At 48.3% G+C, this 24,247-nt stretch overlaps 1 protein-coding gene and 1 pseudogene across 3 annotated transcripts; one reads left to right on the top strand and one right to left on the bottom strand.

Moving 5' to 3' along the window:
* The window catches only part of LOC144335247 (B-cell CLL/lymphoma 7 protein family member C pseudogene), a 369,536-nt pseudogene that overhangs the window by 250,583 nt on the left and 94,706 nt on the right, over positions 1 to 24,247 (top strand).
* Positions 131 to 24,247, bottom strand: HMGCL (3-hydroxy-3-methylglutaryl-CoA lyase). 3 transcript variants are annotated; one of them, XM_015130904.3, is made up of 10 exons: positions 24,175 to 24,247; positions 23,648 to 23,777; positions 18,647 to 18,730; positions 15,417 to 15,524; positions 14,616 to 14,711; positions 12,110 to 12,258; positions 8,684 to 8,747; positions 6,225 to 6,413; positions 2,497 to 2,622; positions 131 to 811 (listed from the first exon to the last, which is right to left on the bottom strand). In XM_015130904.3, exons 3-10 carry the CDS (start codon positions 18,713 to 18,715, stop codon positions 710 to 712), a joined length of 903 nt encoding a protein of 300 aa, XP_014986390.1. In that variant the 5' UTR covers positions 18,716 to 18,730; positions 23,648 to 23,777; positions 24,175 to 24,247; the 3' UTR covers positions 131 to 709. The 3 variants fall into 3 exon arrangements, with proteins under 3 accessions (XP_014986390.1, XP_014986375.2, XP_077826143.1); XM_015130889.3 differs by lacking the exon at positions 23,648 to 23,777; XM_077970017.1 differs by lacking the exons at positions 8,684 to 8,747; positions 12,110 to 12,258; positions 23,648 to 23,777.

Below are 24,247 nucleotides of genomic sequence, written 5' to 3'. Positions count from 1 at the left end.
AGGGAGGAAATGCAAAGATTAATAAACTAGTTCATAGTCTCCATTTTCCTCTCAGAGTGCAACATGGTAAAGTATTTTCCTCCCCCACGCTCATGTATACACACAGCTGCACAACCGAATGCCGGAATGATTCTGTGCCATTCAACCTTTAATTACATAAGCTGTTTTCAAAAATCACATTCAGCGTGGAGATTTTCTAGAGATGCTGGAGTTGGCAGATGGCCAGCACGAAGCTCTCCACTTTCCACAAATGGTCTCTGCCAGCTTGGGAAGAAGCCCCATGACCTGTGTCCTGAGAAGTCAGAGAGCAAGGGCCCCAAGGCCATGGCAGGGTGGAGCTGTGTAGAGGGCGGCCAGGTGGCCAGCTCACAGATTCCATCCAGAGAGGAGACTCAAGGATCATGCCAAGTAGGGAATGGGGTTCCCACATGTCCTCAGGGATTCAACTCCTGGGCCAGGGTCCATAATGAAGGGAGACTTCAGCCCTCAAAGCCTCTTGCTCCTACTCAGGTCTGGGCAGGGGGTCCTGCTGCCAAGCAGCTCCTCCTGCCCCTCACCTGCTTTCTGCCAGGAGAGACCTCTGTGTAGAGCTGGCTGTGAGGTACCTGCACCATTTAACCTCATTCTCATTTCCGTGTTCCCATCCATGGATCATCTGTGTGTGCACCTATTTCCATACCATCCCCAGGGCTTCAGGTGGGCAAGGGGCTCAGAGTTTACAGGTAGCCTGAGCCACTTTGGAGCTAGTTTTTCTGTTCAGGGCTTGACAGATAAAGTTCCCAGCTTCCAGAAGCTTCTGGAGATTCACACCCTTTGAGAAACAAGTTAGAGGATGTGGTAAGTCATGGGCATAGCCCTCAACACCAGGGAAAACATCAGCATGGATAGACAACTGTGGTACTGAAAAAGTAAAGGTGACGATAAACAGGCTTTTTCCTTGACAGCGGGGCACCAGCTGCCTGTGAGTTCCTGTCTGTCTGGCACCTGGATTATTCCTCTGACTCCCCCTCATGTAAGATGCCCAATCTGTATAATGGTTTGTAGTGCCACTACCAGGGCACAGATCTCATCAGTCTTGTTCAGTACTCCCTCTTCAGGGCCCAGCACAGGGCCTGGCCCACAGAGGTAAAAAACTGATATTCAAGTGAGGATTGTGAGACAGAGAGGGAGGGATAAAAACACCAACTGAAAGGGCCAGGCAGAAACCCTCTGTTCATACAGTAGCTCATATTTGCTGAAATGCACTCGGTGTTCAGCTCTGTGCTAAGCATTCTACATGAGGTTTCTTTTTATTTTTTTATTTTTTGGAGATAGAGTTTTGCTCATGTCGCCCAGGCTGGAGTGCAATGGCGCGTTCTCAGCTCACTGTAACCTCCACCTCCCGGGTTCAAGTGATTCTCCTGCCTCAGCTTCCTAAGTAGCTGGGGTTACAGGTGCCCGCCACCACACCCAGCTAATTTTTGTATTTTTAGTAGAGAAGGGGTTTCACCATGTTGGCCAAGCTGGTCTCCAACTCCTGACCTTAGGTGATCTGCCCGCCCTGGCCTCCCAAAGTGCTGGGATTACAGGCGTGAGCCACTGTGCCCAGCAATTTTTCTATTATTAGTAGAGACAGGGTTTCACCATGTTGGCCAGGCTGGTCTCGAACTCTTGACCTCAGGTGATCCACCCGCCTTGGCTTCCCAAAGTGCTGGGATTACAGGTGTGAGCCACCGCGCCTGGCCCTCTACATATATCTTCTTACTTAATCCTCACAATGGCTCCATGAGATAGATAGCATTATTCTTCCCATTTCTTAGGTTCAGAGAGATGAAATGATTTGTCTGAGGTCTCATAGCCTGTGAGTGGCAGGAGTAGGCTTTAAACCCAGTTCCATCTGATCCTCAAGCACAGATGCTAGTCTGCTTCCGTCCCACCACTGAGGGCCCTGGTGGACTCTGGTAGATCCCTGGTGAGCTGTTTAACGCTACTGTCCGCATTGTACAGAGAACAAAACAAAGCCAAGAGAGAACTGACTCATTTCAGGTCATGAACCTGACCCTTCCCAGGGCCCCTTCCATGTTCCCTGGTGTCTCCTAGGACTGAACTGTCAAAGTCACCCTGACACTCCAGCCTTCTTGTGCTCATGCGTGTGGCCTCACTCAACCCTACTCTCACAAACATTAAAACATTAGATCAAATATCCATAATCCCTGGCACCCTGTCCCTCTTTTGTTTTGTTTTGAAGAGACAGGGTCTTGCTCTTTCATCCACGCTGGAGTACACTGGCAGGATCATAGCTCACTGCAGCCTCAAACTCCTGGGCTCAAGTGACCTGCCTCAGCCTCCCAAAGTGCTGAGATTATAGGCATGAGCCACTGTGCCTGGCTAACTCTTTCCCTCTTTACTCCTCCACACTTTAACAACCCCAAATACCCCCATCTGCTTTTGTTCTCAGCTTCAGGCCAAGCCCTGGTCAGTTCAGGGCTGTCGCCACCAGGGGGTGGGCGGGCTTACCGTGTGAATGCCCAAGCCCTCTAGCATGTAGACCAGGTCCTCCGTGGCCAAGTTTCCTGATGCTCCCTGTGCATAGGGACAGCCTCCAAGTCCTGCCACAGAAGAGTCCACGACACTCACTCCCATCTGGAAACATAAGGATGGTGAAACACGGTTGGCACTGGGGACAAGAGCCCACAGAGCTGGGCCTTGCAAACCTCCCAAGCGTCTGTTGCCTGAAATTCTAGAGTCATTCTTTGCTTTGGCTTATGATTCTGTTGACACGAAAATCCCACAGAGACAGTGCTTCTCCCTTTAGTTTCTGCTACACTGTTTCCTCTGCCAGCAGTATCTTTCCTTTCATGGTGGACTCTTACCCTTTAGGTTCCAGTCTGAAAGCTACCTGCTCAGGGAGACCTTTTCTGATCACCAGCCTGACCCCCTCCCAATGCTGAGATTTCAGACCTCTGTTGTTTACTGTGGTTCATTTGTTACCCCCCGCTTACCCCCTACCACCTCCAGGCTGGTCTCACTCAGTCAGGGCCTTGTCACATGAGGCTCACATCCCATCTTCCCAGGTCAGTCACCTCCCACTCTCCCAAATGACTATTTCACTTTCTCCTCTCTTGTTAAACCTCTGTCACCCCCTTCCCCATCCTCATTCTCATCTGCTGCTTTATGGAAATGAATGCAATCAAAAGAGATGTCTCCACTGACTCCCAACGTCACCTCTACCCACCTGCCTACATCTGGGCCTACAGAACCACTGTCCCTCATGCTGCCTGAGATGGACCCCGAGCTCCTAGCCAAGGCCAACCTCTCCACCTTGGCATGAGGCCCATTCCCACCTGCTTCAGAATGTGCTTCAGTAAATCTCTCTCTCCCTCTCTCCTGCAACCTGTTACTCCCCTCCACTGGGTCATCCTCACATAGCCTGCGATCTCTCCCATCTTTTACAAACCTTTTTGGAACCCTCTAACCTCCCATTTCTTTCCCCCCATTCAAAGCAAAGTCCCTCAAAAGAGCTGTTCCCATTTAACATCTACCATTCCCACTTGAACCCATTTGAAACAGGTTTGCATCCCCACAACTCCTCCACTGAAACAGCTCTAGTCAAGGCCACTGGTGGCCTCCATGTAGCTAAGTACAAAGGTCAAGTGTCTTCATCTTTGCACTTGACTAGCTGCATCATCTTGGACACCTTCTCCGTGTGGCTTCCAGGGCTCCACATCCCTTGGTTTTCCTCCTAGTGCTCTGGCCTCTCCTGAGGCCTCGATCCAGTCTTTGCTGGCTCTTCCTCACCTCCCTGATCTTGGCTGGAGCCCTTACTGCTCACTCCTCAGACAGCTTCTCTATCTCCACTCCCTCCCAGTTCATTGCACCCAGGTTAACATACCTGCCTATAGATGTCTCGAGCTTCACAGATCAGACTGCTGAGATCCGGTCACGGACCTCCGCCCTCCAGGTCTCCTTGCCATGTCTCTCACCTGGATTGCTGTAGGCTCCAAACTGGTTTTTCTGCGTCTATAGTGTATTCTCTACACAAGAGCCAGAAGGGCCTCTTTTCTTTCTTTTTTTTTTTTTTTTTTTTGATAAGGAGTCTCGCTCTATTGCCCAGGCTGGAGTGCACTGGCACTATCTCAGCTCACTGCAAATCACTGCAACCTCCACCTCCCGGGCTCAAGTGATTCTCATGACTCAGCCTCCCAAATAGCTGGGATTACAGGCCCCCACTACCACACCCAGCTAATTTTTATATTTTTAGTTGAGATGGGGTTTCACCATGTTGGCCGGGTGGTCTCAAACTCCTGACCTCAAGTGATTCACCTGCCTCAGCCTCCCAAAGTGCTGGGATTATGGGTGTGAGCCATCGTGCCCGGCCGAGGAGCCTCTCAAAGGGAACATTCAGATCATCTCCCTCCCCGCCCCTGCTCAAGACTCTCTGTTAGCTTCCCAGCTCAGTCTGAAAGAGTCAAAGTCCTACAGGGCCCCCGATCTGGCCTTCCTCTAACCCTGACATCTCTGCCCCCTTCTCCTCGGTCACACTGCTCCTGCCACATGCCTCCTCCTGATCCCTGAACATGGCAAGCACACTCCTCCCTCAGGGCTCTGTGCCTGCTTTCCTGGGTGGGGCTCCCTTCCCTCCCGCTCCCTGCTAGGGGTCCGCAGGGCTCACTCCCTTGCTTCCCTCGGGTCGCTCTCAAATGCTTCCTTCTGAGTGAGGCCACTCTACAGAAAGGCCTGGCACTGCCTTAACCTGCTTCATTTTTCTCCACAGTGCTTATGAGCACCTGGCCTGCTGTATGTTTATGTGTTTATTTATTATCTGCCTCATCGTACTAGAGTGTCAGCCTCATGAGGTCAGAGACTCTGTTTTGGTCGCAGCTGAATCCTTAATGCTAAGAACAGTGCCGAGCACACTAGGCACTGTCAGGTTAGGTTTTAATAGGTGAATAAATGGTCTGACAATGTGTTATTTACACGCCTGTAATCTTCCATCCGTCTTCCCCACCCACCATGACATGAGCTCCCAGAGGGCAGGGATTGGGTTTTGTTACTATTATCTAAGTCAGCACTTAACCTGGCACATCGATCCATATTCCTGAAATAACTGATGGAAGAGGGAGGTCAGAGGAAGCTGCTGCCAGACATCATACAGATCAACCTGTTCCCTGATAAATTTTCAAAAAGGGGATTCTGAGACATCATTGCCAAGAAACAGAGAAGCACAGAGGAGCAGGAGTGTCCCGAGCCTAGTCAGGATGGAGTTTTGCCTCAGACTCACCTGGGCTGTGCAGAATTCCCCTTTACCTGCCTGGCAAGGTCTAGGAGGGGAAGTCACTCTTCCTGACTGCCTGGCCGAGAAACGCATGAGCTGAAGGAAAGCCCAGGAGCCATGGCGGAGTGTCACAGTAAGCCGAGAAATGAGGAGACCACAGAGCTATGAACCTTAACCTTGACAGCCACAACTCTGAGGAAACCGGCCCAGAATGTAACAGACTCACCTGGCTTAGACACGAACTTCTAGGGGATAATTGAGAGGAAAAAAAAAGTGTCTGGGACTGCCATCACTATCCTAGAGATGGAAGGGTAGGCCAGTGCTACAGCAAGGTAGCCGTGGTCAGACACCAAGAATGTCCCTTCTATCTGGCTGCCAGCCAATGGATCACCATTCTGGACCAGCCCATGAGAAGCAAACCTCAAGGAAAACTAAATCTGAGGGGAACGGCATTAAAGCCTCTCTCTCTGAGTGACCTCTGCTGGCCTCTCTACCTCCTGTCTCCTCACTTGCTTCCGCTACACACTCGCACACTCACAACCCTGTAGGTTGTATGAGTCCTCCCTGAACCCTACATCAGTCCTGAGGTGCAGTTCTGCCCAGTCACCTTTCCTCTTCCCTCGCCAGCAGCTTACTTTATATCCTTCAAGCTTCACTCAGGCCTTTTCTGCAAATCCTCCTAGATCTCCTCAGCTGGGATGGAGCCCCTCTAGGCTTCCTGAGCCCCATGCTTCCTCCCTTCATGGCATCTGTCATAATGCAGCAGGATTGCCATGTAACTCCCGTAACTGTCTCCCTAACACAGAGGTGTACACTTCACATCTGAGCGGGGTCACCATGACAATGTCCACCATTGCCCGCTCAGAACCTGGCATACTGGCATCAGTAAATGTTTGCTGAAAGAATAAATGATAACAAGCTGTCCTGCCCACCATGACCTTTGGGAGAATGGGCATATGATTTTGATTACCTGCAGGGCCATCAGGGTGTTGGCCAGGGCTTGGCCATAGGTGTCATGGCAGTGGACAGCCAGGGCAGCCGGAGGCACTTCCTGCATGACAGCAGACAGCATGTCTTTCATGATCCCTGGGGTGCCCACACCAATGGTGTCCCCCAGGGAGATCTCATAGCAGCCCATTGAGTAGAACTTCTTGGTGACCTAAGGAAGCAAGCAGGCACTTGGAGGATACAGAATCCACCAGCCAGGGGATCCATGCACTCAGAAGCCGGGGACCTTTGCCTGGACAGAACACTTCTGTGTATGAGGCACTCAATTCCTACTGGATGACATGCTCCTCACAACTCCAACTACCTATGATCAGGAGGCGGAGGCTTAAGGGGCAGAGCCAGCCGCTGGAGCCAGCCCACAGTCCTGAAGCTCCAACCCCTGTGCTTTCCTCCCTACCTGTGCCCCTCACACTTCAGTCTTTCACTTACCACCGTCACATCATACTGTCAGACCCAGGTGCTGGAATCAGTGAAGTTGATTCCTTCTGTGTCATTTTATCCTCAGCAATAAAATCCATGAAATCATGGGTCTGAGATGCTAGTTACATTTTTTTTCTTTTTTTTTTTTTTTGAGACAAGTTCTCACTCTGTCATTCAGGCTGGAGTACAGTGGTGTGATCTCGGCCTCTCAGGCTCAAGCAATCCTCCCACCTCAGCCTCCCAAGTAACCTGGACCACAGGTGTGTACCACCATGCCCAGCTAATAGTATATATATAATGTATATAATATATAATACATATATTATGCATATAATTATATATTATGTATATAATTGTATATGTAATATATAATGTATATATGTAGTTATATACAATACATGATATACATTATGATATATAATGTATATTATATAGACATTAATTATATATAATTATAGACATTATATAATTATATATAATTATATACATTATATTATATATGTACAATATATATATTTTTTGAGACAGTCTTGCTCTGTCACCCAGGCTGGAGTGCAGTGGCACAATCTCAGCTCACTGCAACTTCTGCCTCCTGGGTTCAAGTGATTCTCCTGTCTTAGTCTCCCAAGTAGCTGGGATTATAGGCACCTGCCACCACTCCCCGCTAACTTTTTGTATTTTTAGTAGAGACGGGGTTTCACCATGTTGGCCAGGCTGGTCTTGAACGCCTGACCTCAGGTGATCCGCCTGCTTCGGCCTCCCAAAGTGCTGGGATTACAGTCGTAAGCCACCATGCCTGGCCAATAGTTATATTTTTTAATAGAGGTACATCACTATTTAAATTTTTAGAAGCCCATTTGCACACCTCTAAAACCACTGCAAAATGGGTCCATATTGGAATAGGTCCAATATGGGTCCAACTGGAATAAGCCATACTGGAAGAGGGTTGGCACCTAATCCCATATGACTGGTGAACTTAAAAAAAAGATGGCCTCACCCAAGGAGCTGCTGCCAGCATGGGGCTGCTGGACAAGGTGCGGAGGGATGTGGTGGGGCAGGGGGACCAGAAGACACCAATGATCTGCTAGATAAATGAAATGGTGATGTCATTTCCCCCAGCGGCCCTGCACAGAGCGGGGCAGCAGTGGCTGGCCTTTAGGGGGCAGCAGGGTGCAGGGGAAGGAGCAGACCCTTGAAGTCACGAGATGCTGGGTTAAAGTCCTAGTTCTGCTGCTCACTAGCTGTGGGCCTTGGCAAGGAACTTAACTTTTCTGAGCTTCAATTTCTGCTTCGGAAAAATGGTGATGACCATTTGGTCATATGGCAAGGACTGGTGCAACTGAGGCTAAGACCTGGAGCAGGGCAGCTACTCTCAAGAAACAGTTGCTACTGTTACCATTCCCCCTATCTGGATGCCACAAAGTATCCTGGGAAGAAGCGGGCTTTGGAGGGAGACAAAATGGGGTTTGATGCCTGATTTCACCATTTGTAACCTGTGGCAAATTATTTAGTGTCAGTTTCCTCAACTGTAAAAGGGAATAATAACACCAAATTTGCACAGTGGTTTTGAGGACTAAATGACGTAAGTTCTTGGGCTGGTCAAACTCAATTCCTGTGCCGTGTTCTTCTCAGTGTTGACCTGGTGACTGTTCAGAGGACATCAGGGTTGTGGCCTTTCAATCACTACAAGGAACTGTGGGAACTCCTGGGTAAGGAGCCTCTCCTCAGAGAATCACCTCAACGACCAGACTGGAAACTGAATCAGAGGTTTTCAGGCTGGGTAGAGGCCAGGGGCTTCAAGGACTACATGTCCAGCTAGGAGGGGGTCCTCCAGGGAGCAAGTGCAGGGCTGTGCTCACGGGGGGGAGCTTAATGAAGGAGCTGGGTGAATGAATGAAATCAGGAACCTGCAGGAAAGGGTGGGGAGAGGAACCTATGCACTCAGGGGCAGACAAGGTGGCCAACCCTCACCAAACCCCCCACCCTGACACATGCACACACCTCAGCTACTTTAGCTGGGGAGATCTTCCCTTCATAAGGGCAGCCAAGCACACAGGAGACGTACCTGTGGGAAGACAGGGGAGGAATGAGGTCAGTGTCCTGAGCTCTTTGGCTAGCAGAACTGAAGCAGGGCATTTAACACACATTTCTGATCAGTGTGCAATCAACACCTGCAGCTGGGCGGAGGAAGGGCAGGGATGGTACAACTCAGTGCCAGCAGGAGGCAGTAGAGAGCAATGGCAGGGAACTGGGGGACAATGGACCTACAGTTCAGGAAGCAGAAGTTGCACAGGCCTCAGGAGTGGCAGCCAAGGATTTACAATAAGCGGAGGAGGAGGAGCTAGACAGGGCAAGGAGAGTAAGCAGCTGGGTTGTACGGTGGGGAGACGGAGCAAAACTACGTGCCAGAGGAGCTGGGGCCAGTAATCCAGAAGGAGACCAAAGACTGGGTAAAACCAAACTCAGAACAAGAGCTAAGTTGGATATGAGTCAGTAATAGGCTGCGCTGGCCTGAGGGCCAAGGGATGAGCTGCCCCAGTGAGTTGCTAGAAGATTCATTCATTCATTTATTCGCCTGATGTTTACTGAGTTGCCTGCTATGTGCCAGGAACTGGCATAGAGCAGTGGGCAAGGCTGATAAGGTTCCTGCCCTCTCAGAGCTTATCTCAAGTTAGGGAGATGGCCAATAAAAAGGCAACCAAGTAAGTAATGGAGAAACTCTCAGAAGTGATGTGCTACAGAGGAAAGATGGGAAATGACAGAACAAGTGGAGGCCAGCTGTAGTGAGGATCCAGAAAAGACCCCTCTGAGGACAGGATGTTGGAGCCGAAAGAAGCTGGGGGTCTGTGAGAAGAGCATTCCAGGCAGAGAGAAGAGCCTGGAGAAAGCCGTGAGACAGAAGAGCCAGGCGTGCTCCAGACAGAACAAAGGATAGCTGAAGCAGAGAGAGCAAGGGGAAAGGAAGTATGAGATGAGGAGGTCAGCAAGGTGGGCACAGGTCTGATCATGGGTCTTAGGGCTATGGTAAGGAGGGTAGATTTTGGATGTGGGTGACTTCTATTCCCACCCACCCTCTTGGAGCTGAGATGTATTCAAAACCCTTTAGAGTCAAGCAAAGTATTCTGCATATTAAGAGGCTATAGATAATTTTTAATAAACATTCTATAGATAAATAATTTCAGACTCAAAGATCTCAGCGTACTTTTCCATTTTGATGCTCCCACTTATTCTCCAACCACTGCTGAGCAAGAAAAAGGTAAGAGAGATGCTTAGAAAGACACAGATCTGGAAGTCGGACTGATGTTACTGGAGCCCCTGCTTCCCCATTCATCCACCTGCCCGTCAGTGACTGAGTGCCCACTGTGTGCTAGGCCCCAAGCTGGGAGAGTGGAGCACCCCAGGGACTGGGAGAGATGTGGGCTTTGCCCTCAGGGAGTGCATGGTCTAGTGAGGTGGGGCAGGGAGGGAATTTAACAAGCAGCTAAGTGCTACATTTAGAGGATGTCCCGACACCATGGGCGCCCAGAGAAGGGCGCTAACTCCAGCTGAAGGACTGGAGCAGCTTCTCAGAGGAACTGACTCCCACAAGAAGACCTGAAGGATGAGCAGGAGTTATCTCCGAGAAGCATGATGTGGAGGAAGTGTTCTTTTTTATGTTTTGGAGACAGAGGCTCACTCTTTCACCCATGCTGGTGTGCAGTGGCATGATTCTGGCTCACTTCAGCTTGGACCTCTCAGGCTCAGGTGATCTTCCCACCTTAGCCTCCTGAGTAGCTGGGACTACAGGCACATGCCACCATGCCTGGCTTTTTTTTTTTTTTTTTTTGTAAAGCTGGGGTTTCACCATGTTGCCCAGGCCCAGGCTGGTCACAAACTCCTAGGCTGAAGCAACCCGCCCACCTTAGCCTCCGAAGGAAGGTTGTTCTGAGTCTACAGAAAGCACGTGCAAAGGTCCAGAGGCAAGAGAGAGTGGAGGCATGTGACAAACGGAAAGAAGTTCCAGTTGGGCTGGAGTGTACCATGAGGAGGAAGCAGGGGCCAGAAGGGAACTGGAACAGTAGCGCTACTGAAAAGAGCTGGGACCAAATCATGCAGGGTTTGTTAGCCTCATTAAAAAGTCTGCACTTGATTAGTCACTGAAAGCTTTTTAACCGGGAGGGATGTGATCAGATGTGCACTTTTGTGGGATTTTGTTTTTTGTTTTTGAGACAGAGTCTCGCTGTCACCTAGGTTGGAGTGCAATGGTGTGATCTTGGCTCACTGCAACCTCCGCCTTCTGGGTTCAAGTGATTCTCCTGCCTCAGTCTCCTGAGTAGCTGGGATTACAGGTGGCGCGCCACCATGCCTGGCTAATTTTTGTATTTTCAGTAGAGACTGGGTTTCCCCATGTTGGCCAGGCTGGTCTCGAACTCCTGACCTCAGGTGATCCGCCCACCTCGGCCTCCCAAAGTGCTGGGATTACAGGCATGAGTGACCATGTCTAGCCCAGATGTGCACTTTTGAAAGATCATTCTGGCTGCAATTTTTTTTTTTTTCTTTTTTAGACAGAGTTTTGCTCTGTCACCCAGGCCGGAGTACAGTGGTGTGATCTTGGCTCACTGCAACCTCCACCTCCCAGGTTCAAATGATTCTTCTGCCTCAGCCTCCCAAGTAGCTGGAATTACTGCTAATTTTTGTATTTTTAGTAGGGATGGGGTTTCGCCATGTTGGTCAGGCTGGTCTTGAACTCTTGACCTCAGATGATCCTCCTGCCTTGGCCTCCCAAAGTGCTGGGATTATAGGTGTGAGCCACCATGCCGGGCCTCTGGCTGCAATTTGCACAGCACTGTGACCTTACGGTAGACTATTCACCCTTCCTGGGCCTCAGTTTTGTCATTTATAAAGTGGGGATAACCTACTCCCTGCTGGGCTATTATGAGGTTTCAATTATTATAGATAATACACACACAATGCCTGGAATCACTGATATTAGAGATGTGATGTTGGAAACATAGAAGCCCAGGTAATTCTCCAGGGATGTGTGAAGAGCTAGTTATAAAGCCAGGACTCAACTGATCTCCACAAACTCCAGTTAGTGTCCTGTCCTGCTCGATTCCTCTAGCATGATGGCAGTGGTGCTATCATGGCTCACTGCAGCCTCGAACTCCTGGTCTCAAGCCATCCTCTGCCTCAGTCTCCCAAGTTGCTAGGACTACAGGTGCATGCCATAATGGTCAGCTGGTAAACTGACCCAAAATTCAGATTTGAGAGAAGGTACTTGCTAGGATTTCTTCTGACCACACTTATTTGGGAAAAGACGTCTAGGTGTGGAGTTTGGGCTGCCCCCCACCAAGATAAGAAGTTTGTGGCAGGAGGACCACTTGAGTCAGAGTCTAGCCCCATTCCAGAACGGTACAGAGGAAACGATACCAATGTGCTCTGACTCACCCCCGCACAGAAATATTGGCTGATTGTGCTGCCTTCAAGATCGCGTCAAACCTCTGAAAACTCTCCTCTATGGAACAATTGATGTTCTTCTTGGTGAAAAGCTCTGAGGCAGCTCCAAAGATGCTGACTTCCTTGGCTCCAGCAGCAACCTGCCAACATCCAGGTGAACTCCTTTCAGCACTTTTCTCTTTTTTTTTTTTTTTTTTTTTTGAGACAGAGTCTTGCTTTGTCACCCAGACTGGAGTGTAGTGGCACGATCTTGGCTCACTGCAACCTCCGCCTCCCAGGTTCAAGTGATTCCCCTGCCTCAGCCTCCTGAGTAGCTGGGATTACAGGCGCCCGCCACCACACCTGGCTAATTTTTATATTTTTAGTAGAGACAGGGTTTCACCATGTTGGTCAGGCTGGTTTCGAACTCCTGACCTTGTGATCCACCCGCCTCGGTCTCCCAAAGTACTGGGATTACAGGTGTAAGCCACCGCGCCCGGCCAGCACTTTCTTGTTTAAGGAACACTGGCACAGAGTGGCAAAAAATTTCTCTGAAGGTAAATTTTATGTTATGTGAATGTTATGGGTTGACTTGTGTCCTCCTAAAAAGACATGTTGAAGGATTAAAACCCAGCACACCTCAGAATGTGACCTTATTTGGAAACAGGGTCATTGCAGATATAATTAGTTAAGATGAAGCCATACTGGAATAGGGTGGGCCCCAATCCCATATGACTGGTGACCTTGAAAAAAGATGGCCAGCCGGGCGCGGTGGCTCATGCCTGTAATCTCAGCATTTTGGGAGGCCGAGGCGGGCAGATCACGAGGTCAGGAGATCGAGACCATCCTGGCTAACACAGTGAAACCGCGTCTGTACCAAAAATGCAAAAAATTAGCCGGGCGTGGTGGTGGACGCCTGTAGTCCCAGCTACTCTGGAGGCTGAGGCAGGTGAATTGCTTGAACCTGGGAGGCGGAGCTTGCAGTGAGCCGAGATTGTGCCACTGTACACCAGCCTGGGCGACAGAGCCAGACTCTGTATAAAAAACACAAAAACAAAAGATGGCCATGTAAAGACGCAGAGACACAGAAAAGGCGGCCCTGGGAAGATGGAGGCAGAGACTGGAGAGATGCATCTACAAGCCAGGCAATGCCAAGGACTGCTGGCCACCACCAGAGCCCAGGAGAGAGGCATGGGACGGATTCTCCCAGAGGCCTCAGAAGGAACCAATCCTGCTGACACCTTGATTTGGGACTTTTGGCCTCCAGAACTGTGAGAGAATAAACTCCTGTTGTTTTAAGCCACCCAATTTGTAGTGCTTGCTTTTTTTTTTTTGAGACAGAGTCTCGCTCTGTCACCCAGGCTGGAATGCAGTGGCATGGTCTTGGCTCACTGCAACCTCCGCCTTCTGGGTTCAAGTGATTCTGCTGCCTCAGCCTCCCGAGTAGCTAGGATTACAGGCGCCTGCCACTACGCCCGGCTAATTTTTTGTATTTTTAGTAGAGATGGGGTTCCACTGTGTTAGCCAGGATGGTCTCGATCTCCTGACCTCGTGATCTGCCCACCTTGGCCTCCCAAAGTGCTGGGATTACAGGCGTGAGCCACTGCGCCCAGCCTGTAGTGCTTTCTTACAGTAGCAGTAGGAAACAAACACAGTAATTTCTCTTAATTTAAAAAAAAAAAAAAAACTTTGACTTTCCCCAAGGAAACCACCACCACCGCCATCACCACCCTGGAAGTCACTCTTGAGAAAACGCTTCTTTTTCTTTTTCTTGCTCTGTCACCCAGGCTGGATGAGTGCAGCAGTGTTATCATGGCTCACTGCAGCCTCGAACTCCTAGTCTCAAGCCATCCTGTGCCTCAGTCTCCTGAGTAGCTAAGACTACAGGTGCATGCCATCACAGCCAGCTAATTAATTTTTTTTTTTTTTTTTTTGTAGAGACAAGGTCTCCTTATGGTCTGGTCCATAAAGCGGGTCTCAAGCTGGTCTCAAGCTTCTGGCCTCAAGCTGTCCTCCTGCCTCAGCCTCCCAAAGTGCTGGGATTATAGATGTGAGCCACTGTGCCCAGCCAAATAAAGGTTTTTGCCTAAATCCAGAACCGACATCTCCAAAGATGTTCTTGTCTAAAATTGTAAGAAAGTTGGCAGATGCCAGCAACTACTGTTGAAACTTGTGGAGAGCTTGATTACCTTTCTCTAATGAAGTGGATAATCAAAAGAGCTATCATTTATTAAGCAGTTACCTTTTATCAGGCTCTTGCTAAGCAATGTACATGCATCCTATCTTCTGAAATGCTCACAACTTCAGGTATTATCATTTAGCCCTATTTTATAGGCTTGTCAACTTGTCAACATCACAGAACAGTGAGTGGCAGGGCCAGGTCTGCCCCAGGGTCTGGCTGACAGACAAGCTGTTCAGATGGACGTCCCAGGACAGGGGACTGAGGCCCCAAGACAAGGCAGGGACCAATGCCATCAATCTCATTTCAAGAGCCCCCACCAACAAGCTATCCTCTTACCGCTGCCTCGAAGCCTTTCAAATTGGGGATCAGGACTGGGTAGGTGATGCCAGGAAACTTCTGAATGCCCTTCAAGACTTCAGCATGGTCAGCCATCTAGGAACCAAGGGAGACACTGTCAAGCCATCACCAAGAGCAGGCAGAGAGTTCAGTTAGAGAAAACCTTTTCATCACAAAGCCTCTGATCTCCAGAACTCTTAGAGAGTAATTCCTTCTGCAGAGCTGAGTCTCTCCAGTACTTTCACTGTTTGACTGCTGCTGAGTCCCAAGGGCCCGTGGTTTGGGTGAGATCCCAGTTTCTCCATAGGGCCCATACTGCCAGCTTTACATATGCAGAAACAGCAGGAATACTACTGCCAGCCATTTATTGAGAACGTACTCTGGGCCAGGCACTGAGCTCAGCTGTGTGTTAAACACTCCTTTGTAACAGGATGTATCTTCTCCACTTAACTATCTTTGTGAAGCAGGAGTTGTCAGTCTTCCTCTTTTACAAACAAAGAAACCACAGACAGGCATAGAGGGTCTTAGACTTTAGGGCTAGAAGAGGTCATCTCTAATATCGAGGAGGGGAAAGGCCTTAGCAATGTCACTGAGCAAGTCAGATGAGCAGAGCCAAGACTGAACCCAAGGCCCTGAATCCTGGGCCATGTTCTTTTGCTGCAACACAGTGCTATGAATCACCTGAGACCTCTCAAAGCCAGGGGCTTGGAAACCTATGGTCTTGACTTCTACTTGCTTCAAAGGCAAATGCAAAACTTTTCATCCCTGGAGAAAGGCCTCTCATTGAGGGCTAGGGCTCACCTGGGGAACCCACTTAGGAGACACAAAGCTGGTTGCTTCTATAACAGAGAGTCCTGCTTCAGAAAGCATGTCTATCAGCTTGATTTTCACTGGAGTAGATACGATATTCTATAGTGGAGAAACACCAGGTCAGCAAAGTTAGTATTAAAACAGCCTTAGAATGCAGTACCTATTAGTTCAAGTACTATAGATAATTTTTTGCAGTGAATGCAGCTTCTCACCTGAAAAAGAGTTATTTACATAGAAACATTATTCCGCCATGCAGGTTTTCCCATAAGTAAATGTGTGTTAATTTATAATCCCATCATAAACAAATTGAGAGCAACGTGTGACAGCCTGAAAGGGCAGAGATGACTAACCCTCTAGGGGGTATGGGATGGGGCCCCGAAAGTATCACACTCTCCTCTCTTCTGTCTCCCAACTGGCACAGGACTTCAGCCTCATGTGTTCAGCGTACAGCTTCTTTATCTTCCTCCCCACCATGTCCAGTAGCTCACCAGATTCTATGGATTCCTCTTTCCAAATCTACCATCATTATTCTGTATATAACATGCCATGGTCTCATGCCACTAATTCATCCTACACAGGAATCCTCCTAAAATGCAGCTTCCAATCTTCCATTCTCCTGCATCAAAAGCTTTCTATGGCTCCCTAAGATTTACAGGATTAGGCAACAAATTCTAAGAACTCCAGGTCCAGGAGGACACATTGGCTCACGCCTGTAATCCCAGCACTTTGGGAGGCTGAGGCAGGTAGATTGTTTAAGCTTAGGAGTTTGAGACCAGCCTGGGCAACATGGCGAAAAATACAAAAGTTAGCCAGGCGTGGTGGCACGTGTGTGATCCGGCTACTCAGGAGGCTGAGGTGGGAGGATCGCTGGACCCTGGGAAGTCAAGGCTGCAGTGAGCAATAATTGTGCCACTGCACTGAGTGACACAGATCAAGACCCTGTCTCAAACAAAAAGAACACACAAAAAAACTCCAGGCCCTTCTTACTAGGTCCTCCCTTCGCCTGCCTTCTCCAATTTCTCTCCCACTGCTCTAACTTAATCTATTCCATATATATATATATATATATATTTTTTTTTTTTTTTTTTTTTTTTTTTTTTGAGATGGAGTCTTGCTCTATTGCTCAGGCTGGAGTGCAGCGGCACAATCTCGGCTCACTGCAACCTCCGCCTTCCGGGTTCAAGCAATTCTCCTGCCTCAGCCTCCAGAGTAGCTGGGATTACATGCACATGCCACCACCATGGCTCATTTATTTTAGTAGAGATGGGGTTTTACCATGTTGGCCAGGCTGGTCTCAAACTCCTGACCTCAGGTGATCTGCCTGCCTCAGCCTCCCAAAGTGCCAGTATTACAGGCATCATGCCCAGCCTGTTAAATAATTTTTGAAAAGCCCTCCATGTTCCAGGCATTGTGCTAGGTGCCAGGGATACAGTGATAAGCAGAACAGATAGGATTCTGCCTTCCAGGAACTTACACACTATTGTTTCCAACAAGCACTCACTATTAAAGCTAGGATGGATGTGCTAAAAGAAAAAAAAAAAGGAAAGAAAAAAAGCTTTTCTTATTGAAAAATAATCAATATATGATTCTTTCAGAAAAACATGCCAAAAACAAAAGAAAACTACCCTTAGAACCTCTGGTGATAACACTATTAACACCCTGGTATGTAACTTTCTAGATCTGTGCAGTCCAATATGTCACTAGTCACATGTGGTTATTTCAATTTAATAAAAATTGTGTAAAAATAAAAATTCAATTCCTTGGCCACACTAGTCACATCTCAAGTTCTCAAGGACCACATGGGTGTAGTGGCCACCACATGGAAAGGCTCACGTCCAGAATATTTCCATCTTCACAGAAAGTGCTGGTCTAGGTCCTAGTGTAGATAAATGTTCCCATATGTATACAAACTTTTTTCTTACATAAAAGTGTAAGATAAAAAAATACATGGCAGGGCGCAGTGGCTCATGCCTGTAATCCCAGCACTTTGGGAGGCCGAGGCAGGTGGATCACCTGAGGTTGGGAGTTCAAGACCAAAATTACCTGGGCATGGTGGTGGAGTCCTGTAATCCTTGCTACTCGGGAGGCTGAGGCAGGAGAATCACTTGAACCGGGAAGGTGGAGGATGTGGTGAGCCAAGATTGTGCCACTGCACTACAGCCTGGGTGACAGAGTGAGACGCTGTCTCCCCCACCAAAAAAAAAAAAAAAAAAATACACACACACACACACACACACACACAAACACGCACACGCACTATTTTTGTTTGGAGACAGAATTGTGCTGTCACCCAGGCTGGAGTACAGTGGCACGATCTCGACTCACTACAACCTCTGCCTTCCGGGTTCAAGTAATTCTCGTGCCTCAGCCTTAGGATTGCAGGTGTGCGCCATCACACCCAGCTAATTTTTTTTTTTTTTTTTTTTTAAGTAGAGACAGGGTTTCACTATATTGGCCAGCCTGGTCTCAAACTCCCAGCTTCAAGTGATCTGCCTGCCTCAGCCTCCTGAAGTGCTGGGATTACAGGCATCATGCCCAGCCACACGCACTCTTTTATAACCTGCTTGAGTCACTTTATATATACCTATGTTATTAATGGCTTCATAATATTTCATTTTATAAGAAGTCCATAACGTATCTGACCCAACTTTCCTCATATGAAACATTTAGGTTGTTTCCAACAGTTCTGCGCTTACCAACAGGTTCATAAGGAACACCTCCAAGGCTAAATCTCTACATTTGGCCTTCATGACTTGCTTTGGATAAATCCCATTACATGGAATTGCTGGGTCTAAAGGCATGCCCTCACCTTCATTCCACACCACCTACCCCACCCCACTGGGCTGTGGACCTGGGGACACCAAACCTGTTGCACCACCATTCAATTTATGTATATATATGTATATACATTTTTTTTAATAAGATGGAGTCTTGTTATGTTGCCCAGACTGGTCTCAAACTCCTGGGCTCAAGCCATCCTCCCACCTCAGCCTCCCAAGTAATTAGGGATGATAGACATGAGCCACCCACCCAGCTTGCCCCACCATTTTAGATCATTTAACTGTCACAGATGCCTGTCCCTGTTTGGCCTCCTCTACTCTCCCCTAACTTGTGCAGAGGAATCACATTTTGCATAGCTCTGTCCACTGCCATTGCACCTACCACACGTTATACTCAAAGCAGATGCCTGAAACACTTTTCTGGCTCATTTCCATCTTTACCTTTTCATTTTGTAGACCGTCTCGGGGACCAACTTCCACAATTTTCACTTGCTTTGGTAAAGTGTCCATAGATGAGGTGCTGACCTTTGGTTTAAAAGAGGAAACAAAAAGTATGAGGAAGAGATTGCCACAATTCCCAGGGAGACCAATATGAAAGAATGGATCTATCTTCACTAATAATGACACAAGAAGAAATATTTCTCACCATTTAATTCACATTTGATCTATTTGAGAATTTAAGAACAAAAAAAAATATTTCACGGCCAGGCACGGTGGCTCAAGCCTGTAATCCCAGCACTTTGGGAGGCTGAGGCAGGCGGATCACAAGGTCAGGAGATCAAGACCACCCTGGCTAACACAGTGAAACCCCGTCTCTACTAAAAATACAAAAAATTAGCCGGGCGTGGTGGCGGGCACCTGTAGTCCCAGCTACTCAGGAGACTGAGGTAGGAGAATGGTGTGAACCCAGGAGGCGGAGGTTGCAGTGAGCCGAGATCCGGCCACTGCACTCCAGCCTGGGCAACACAGCCAGACTTTGTCTCAAAAAAAAAAGAAAAAAAAAAAAATTTCACTTAGTAACAGGAACAAGCAAGAGATTCATGCTCCCAGTACAGGTTCTCTTCTGAAGTCTGGACTCCTTTTCCACTGCCTACCTGACAGCTCTATTTGCATCTCTTCAATTTAGCAGTCCTGAAACAGAACTCTAATTTCTCCTAAAGCCTGTCTGACTCCATCCTTTCCATCTCTGTAAAAGGCATCGCATGTACCCTACTGCTTAAGCCAGAACTTGATTCATCCCTTTCACCTATTCACCATGGCCTACAGGACTCTGTATGCTGCTGTATGTACGTCAGAAGTCGTTTAAAAAGGCCGGGTATCACAGTGGGGGGCAGTGGCTCACGCCTGTAATCCCAGTACTTTGGGAGGCTGAGGCAGGCGACCACTTGAGGTCAGAAGTTTGAGACCAGCCTGACCAACATGGTGAAACCCCGTCTCTACTAAAAATATACAAAAAATAGCCAGGTGTGGTGGTGCATGCCTGATTCCAGCTACTCAAGAGGCTAAGGCAGGAGAATCGCTTGAACCAGGGAGGCGGAAGTTGCAGTGAGCCAACATCGTGCCACTGTACTCCATCTTGGGTGACAGAGAAAGACTCCATCTCAAAAAAAAGTAAAAAACAGAAAACAAAAGGCTAGGCACTGTGGCTCATGCCTGTAATCCCAGCACTTTGGGAGGCCAAGGCAGGCAGATCACTTGAGGCTAGAGGCTCGAGACCAGCCTGGCCAACATGAACAAACTCCGTCTCTACTAAAAATAGAAAAATTAGCCAGGTGCGCTGGAATGGACCTGTAGTCCCAGCTACTCAAGAGGCTGAGGTGGGAGAATCGCTTGAGCCCAGAAGGTCGAGGCTGCAGTGAGCTATGACTGTGCCACTACACTCCAGCCTGGTCAACAGAGCAAGACCATCTCAAAAAAAAAGAAAAAAAAAATTAACTGACTCTGTATGTCACTTGATGCCTTCCAATTAAAAAAAGAAAAGAAAAGACTCTGTATGAGTTGGCTCCTCTGACCTCCTGGAATCATCACTTGCCCCTTCTGTCCACTCCCAACCTTCACCCAACAGGTTGCTAAGCTCCCTGCCTTCTCTTCCTTCTGCCCCAAGGCTGCTTATCTGGCTTTAAAAAATAAAAAACAAAAAAACAAAACAAAACAAAAAAAACCTAGCTCTTCTCACATCTCTCTCTCATCTTTCAGTTGCAGAGAGGCTTCCTCTGACCACCCTTTGCAAAGCTGCCTCTCTTCCCACCCCCATTATGTTTTATTGCAGAGCTATAATTATTTCCTTCAAAGCACGATAAAGAATGCCTACTCAATGTCTCTTCCAGTAGAACATAAGCTCTTTGAGGGACCTTGTCTGTCCCAACTCCACTTCATCCCTAGTGTTTGGCACTGTGTTTGGTACAAAGGAGGCACTCTTTAAAGACATTAAAATAACAAATAAACCATGAAGGACATAGCTGTCCCAGAAGAGAGCAATTACTGAGTGTGGGGAAGAATAGTCAGTCCTGGACTTTTCGGGGTGTGGGTGAGATGCAGGAGGGCTCTATTCTGTTACAGTCATAGGCTGGATGATGACAAGAATGGGTCTAAGGGGAGGTGACACCCCCAGTAGCTGAAAACATTTTTTACAAAACGCCTTGAGTCTCCTCTATATAAAGTCTGCTCCAAATCTTAGTCTTCCCTATCAAGTAACACAAGACTTTTTTTTTCCCTCTTCCCTCTACCTGTCTTGATACTGTAACTTTTCAAATCAACTTTGTTATATAGATTTAATCCGAATAAATATACCACAATGGGGCAAAGCGGGAGGCACACTGTGTAATCTGCTAAGGATCTCAACCCCCTGAAGCCCCTCAGGAATTCCCTGCTAGGAAGCAGCTGGAACATGTACAACTCACTTGACTGGCCTTGTTTCAGCCAACAAAGCTTCTTAGAGACTAAGGCAACGAGCCACTGAATTTCATGAAGTCAACAGGCTAAATTGGAAGGTCCCTGCAACTTGAATCTCCCTCCAACAGGGCTGTTCAGCCTCTGCTAGTATATCACCCTAAAACTATCTCACTGGAACATAAGTTTCATGAGACAGGGACTTTGTTTTATTCAATGCTGTATTTCTTTTTTTTTTTTTTTTTTTTTTTTTTTGAGACAGAGTCTCGCTCTGTCGCCGGGGCTGGAATGCAGTGGCCGGATCTCAGCTCACTGCAAGCTCCGCCTCCCAGGTTTACGCCATTCTCCTGCCTCAGCCTCCCAAGTAGCTGGGACTACAGGCGCCCGCCACCTCGCCCGGCTAGTTTTTTGTATTTTTTAGTAGAGACGGGGTTTCACCGTGTTAGCCAGGATGGTCTCGATCTCCTGACCTCGTGATCCGCCCGTCTCGGCCTCCCAAAGTGCTGGGATTACAGGCTTGAGCCACCGCGCCCGGCCTCAATGCTGTATTTCTAAGGCCCTGGGACATAATAGGGGCTCGATAAATAACAGTTGAGTGTTGCTGAAAGAATCTAAAACATGCTTCAGGCCGAGCGCGGTGGCTCACACCTGTAATCCCAGCACTTTGGGAGGCCGAGGTGGGCGGATCACCTGAGTCAGGAGTCCGAGACCAGCCTGGCCAACATGGTGAAGCCCCATCTCTACCAAAAATACATAAATTAGCCAGGCGTGGCGGCAGGCGCCTGTAATCCCAGCTACTCGGGAGGCTGAGGCAGAAGAATCGCTTGAACCTAGGAGGAGGTTGCAGTGAGCCGAGATCACGCCATTGTGCTCCAGCCTGGGGGACAAGAGTGAGAGTGAGACTTCATCTCAAAAAACAAAAAGAATCTAAAACCTGCTTCCAAGTTGCTTTTATTAGAACATTATAAACTCAATTACACTTCCTTCACCGTAACAGCTCTTCACAAAATAATTCACAGTTTTTAAACACTTAACATTTGCCAGGCACATACAAGAGCCATTTACATATTTATTTCTTTATTTGAGATAGAGTCTCATTCTGTCTCCAGGCTGGAGAGTAGTGACGTGATCTCAGCTCACTGCAATCTCCGCCTCCCGGGTTCAAGTGATTCCCCTGCCTCAGCCTCCCAAGTAGCTGGGACTACAAGTGCACACCACCATGCCTGGCTAATTTTTTGTATTTTAGTAGAGACAGGGTTTCACCAGGTTGGCCAGGCTGGTCTCGAACTCCCGACCTCAAGTGATCTACCCACCTCGGCCTCCCAAAGTGCTAGGATTATAGGCACGAGCCATCATGCCTGGTGAGCCGTTTACATATTAACCCACATTGTCGTCTCAACAATCTTATCAGGTAGGAACTATCGTTATCCCCATTTTACTGTAAGAAATCTAAGGCCCCACTCGGGAGGCTGAGAGGAGAATCGCTTGAACCTGGGAGGTGGAGGTTGTAGTGAGTTGAGATTGCCCCACTGCACTCCAGTCTGGGTGACAGATGACAGAGCAAGACTCTGTCTCAGGAAAAAAAAAAAAAAAAAAGAAATCTGAGGCCCAAAGAGATTAAGTAACCTTCCTGAGGCGACATAGAGAGCTAGTCACTGAGGCAGCATCTAAACCTGGCAGTGTGGCTCTAGAGCACAAGCTCCTAACCTCCGGGCCACTGTTGCCTCTTTACCACCGTTCGGTCCACAGTCTTCTCTTCTCCTGGTTAAACATCCCATTTCTCCTCTGTAAAGCTCTGCTCAGAGAGGGTCCCCCTAACTACACAAGTACTGTGCCACAGTGTCCTGAGGTATGGTATACCTACATCAACATTAACAGCGAATACTGACTAAACCCAGTGTTAAACCACAGGCATTAGAACCTCAAGGCAGGGACTATTATTATCCCAACTCTATAGGTGAAGAAACCAAGCCTCAGGAAGATTACCCAAAAATCACAGTTAGAAAGTGACAGAGCTTGGACTTGAACCCATATCTGGTACTAATACTAATACTGGTTCCTATGCTTGGAACCCCATAGATGGCCATCTCATTACACCAAATATTTCTTAAAAGCATATTAATATCTACTATTTCGTTTAATTTTCTTAACTTTCTAAGTTGGAATTGCCATCTTCATTTTACACATGACCAGGTGGTGCAGGTGAATGGCCTAGTAAAGATATTAACGTGGCTTTCTGAGAGGGACCCAGTGCCAGGAGTGTATTTTTCCCTCTGTACAGCTGTAACTCCTTCTCAACTCTCTAAGGGAAAAATACAACCACCGACCGATCACTTATTAGGAGCCAGAACACTGCCAACTGTATTACTCACATTTTCTCTAATCTCAAAACCAACCCAAGAGAATGTTGTCCGTTTTATAGATGAAAAAACTGAAGTTTAGAGAAAGTAAATAACTATGTAATTAAGCCTAGAAAGTGGCAGAACTATTGGGACACCCTAGCTTGAGCTTTTATTTTTTCTGTTCCATACAGCTAGGTCTCCTACATTTTACCTGCGCCGAAAATGGGAGAGGGGAAACATCAGGATCGAACAGGATCAAAGTGCAATTCCAAGGGAATCACAGCTTGGCTCCAGTCAACGCAAGTCCCGCTCGGTACGCTGGGATACTTCCCCAAGCATCTCTAAAAGCAACAAGAGTTGGAAATGGAGGCGAGGGAAATGCAAGGGTGTTCGTGATTTTCACTAATGAAGAGTTGGAGAGGTCTGAAGCTCAATTAGAGGGAGAAAGGGGCCAGGGTCATCGGAAAGGGCCCTGGGCGGGGAATAAGGACGCCTAGGATGGCGTCCCAGGTCTCCACGACCTAGACAAATCACTCCACCTCTCCGGACCTCAGTTTTCCCATCCCCTTCAAAGGATTTGGGGGGAACAGGGAGGGTCCAGGACTCCAACGCCCTCCCGACTCTGGCCTGAGAGCTGTCCGGCCTCGCCTCTAAGAGAGCAGCCACCACTGCCAAGCTCCCGACCCTGACAGTCAAAGTGCCGGCAGGGCCGCCGCCTCGGCGGCTCGGGGCACTTACAGCCCGAAGGGACGCCAAGCCCACCAGTCGCTGCGGAAGCGCCTTCGTCATTGCTGCCATCTTGGCCCAGTAT

The sequence above is a fragment of the Macaca mulatta genome, chromosome 1, assembly GCF_049350105.2.
Source record: "Macaca mulatta isolate MMU2019108-1 chromosome 1, T2T-MMU8v2.0, whole genome shotgun sequence".
NCBI classification, from domain to species: Eukaryota; Metazoa; Chordata; class Mammalia; order Primates; family Cercopithecidae; genus Macaca; species Macaca mulatta.
The sequence above is the reverse complement of the archived record's forward strand: the minus strand, read 5'-3'. Positions and strand labels throughout refer to the sequence as shown.

Excerpts from the sequence above, each read along its gene's own strand:
- HMGCL (XM_015130889.3), bottom strand. The coding sequence starts at position 24,234 with ATGGCAGCAATGACGAAGGCGCTTCCGCAGCGACTGGTGGGCTTGGCG. Across the intron at positions 18,731-24,174 it reads GCTTGGCGTCCCTTCGGGCT|GTCAGCACCTCATCTATGGA; the intron begins GTAAGTGCCCCG and ends TTTAAACCAAAG. Across the intron at positions 12,259-14,615 it reads TGAAAGGCTTCGAGGCAGCG|GTTGCTGCTGGAGCCAAGGA; the intron begins GTAAGAGGATAG and ends GGATGTTGGCAG.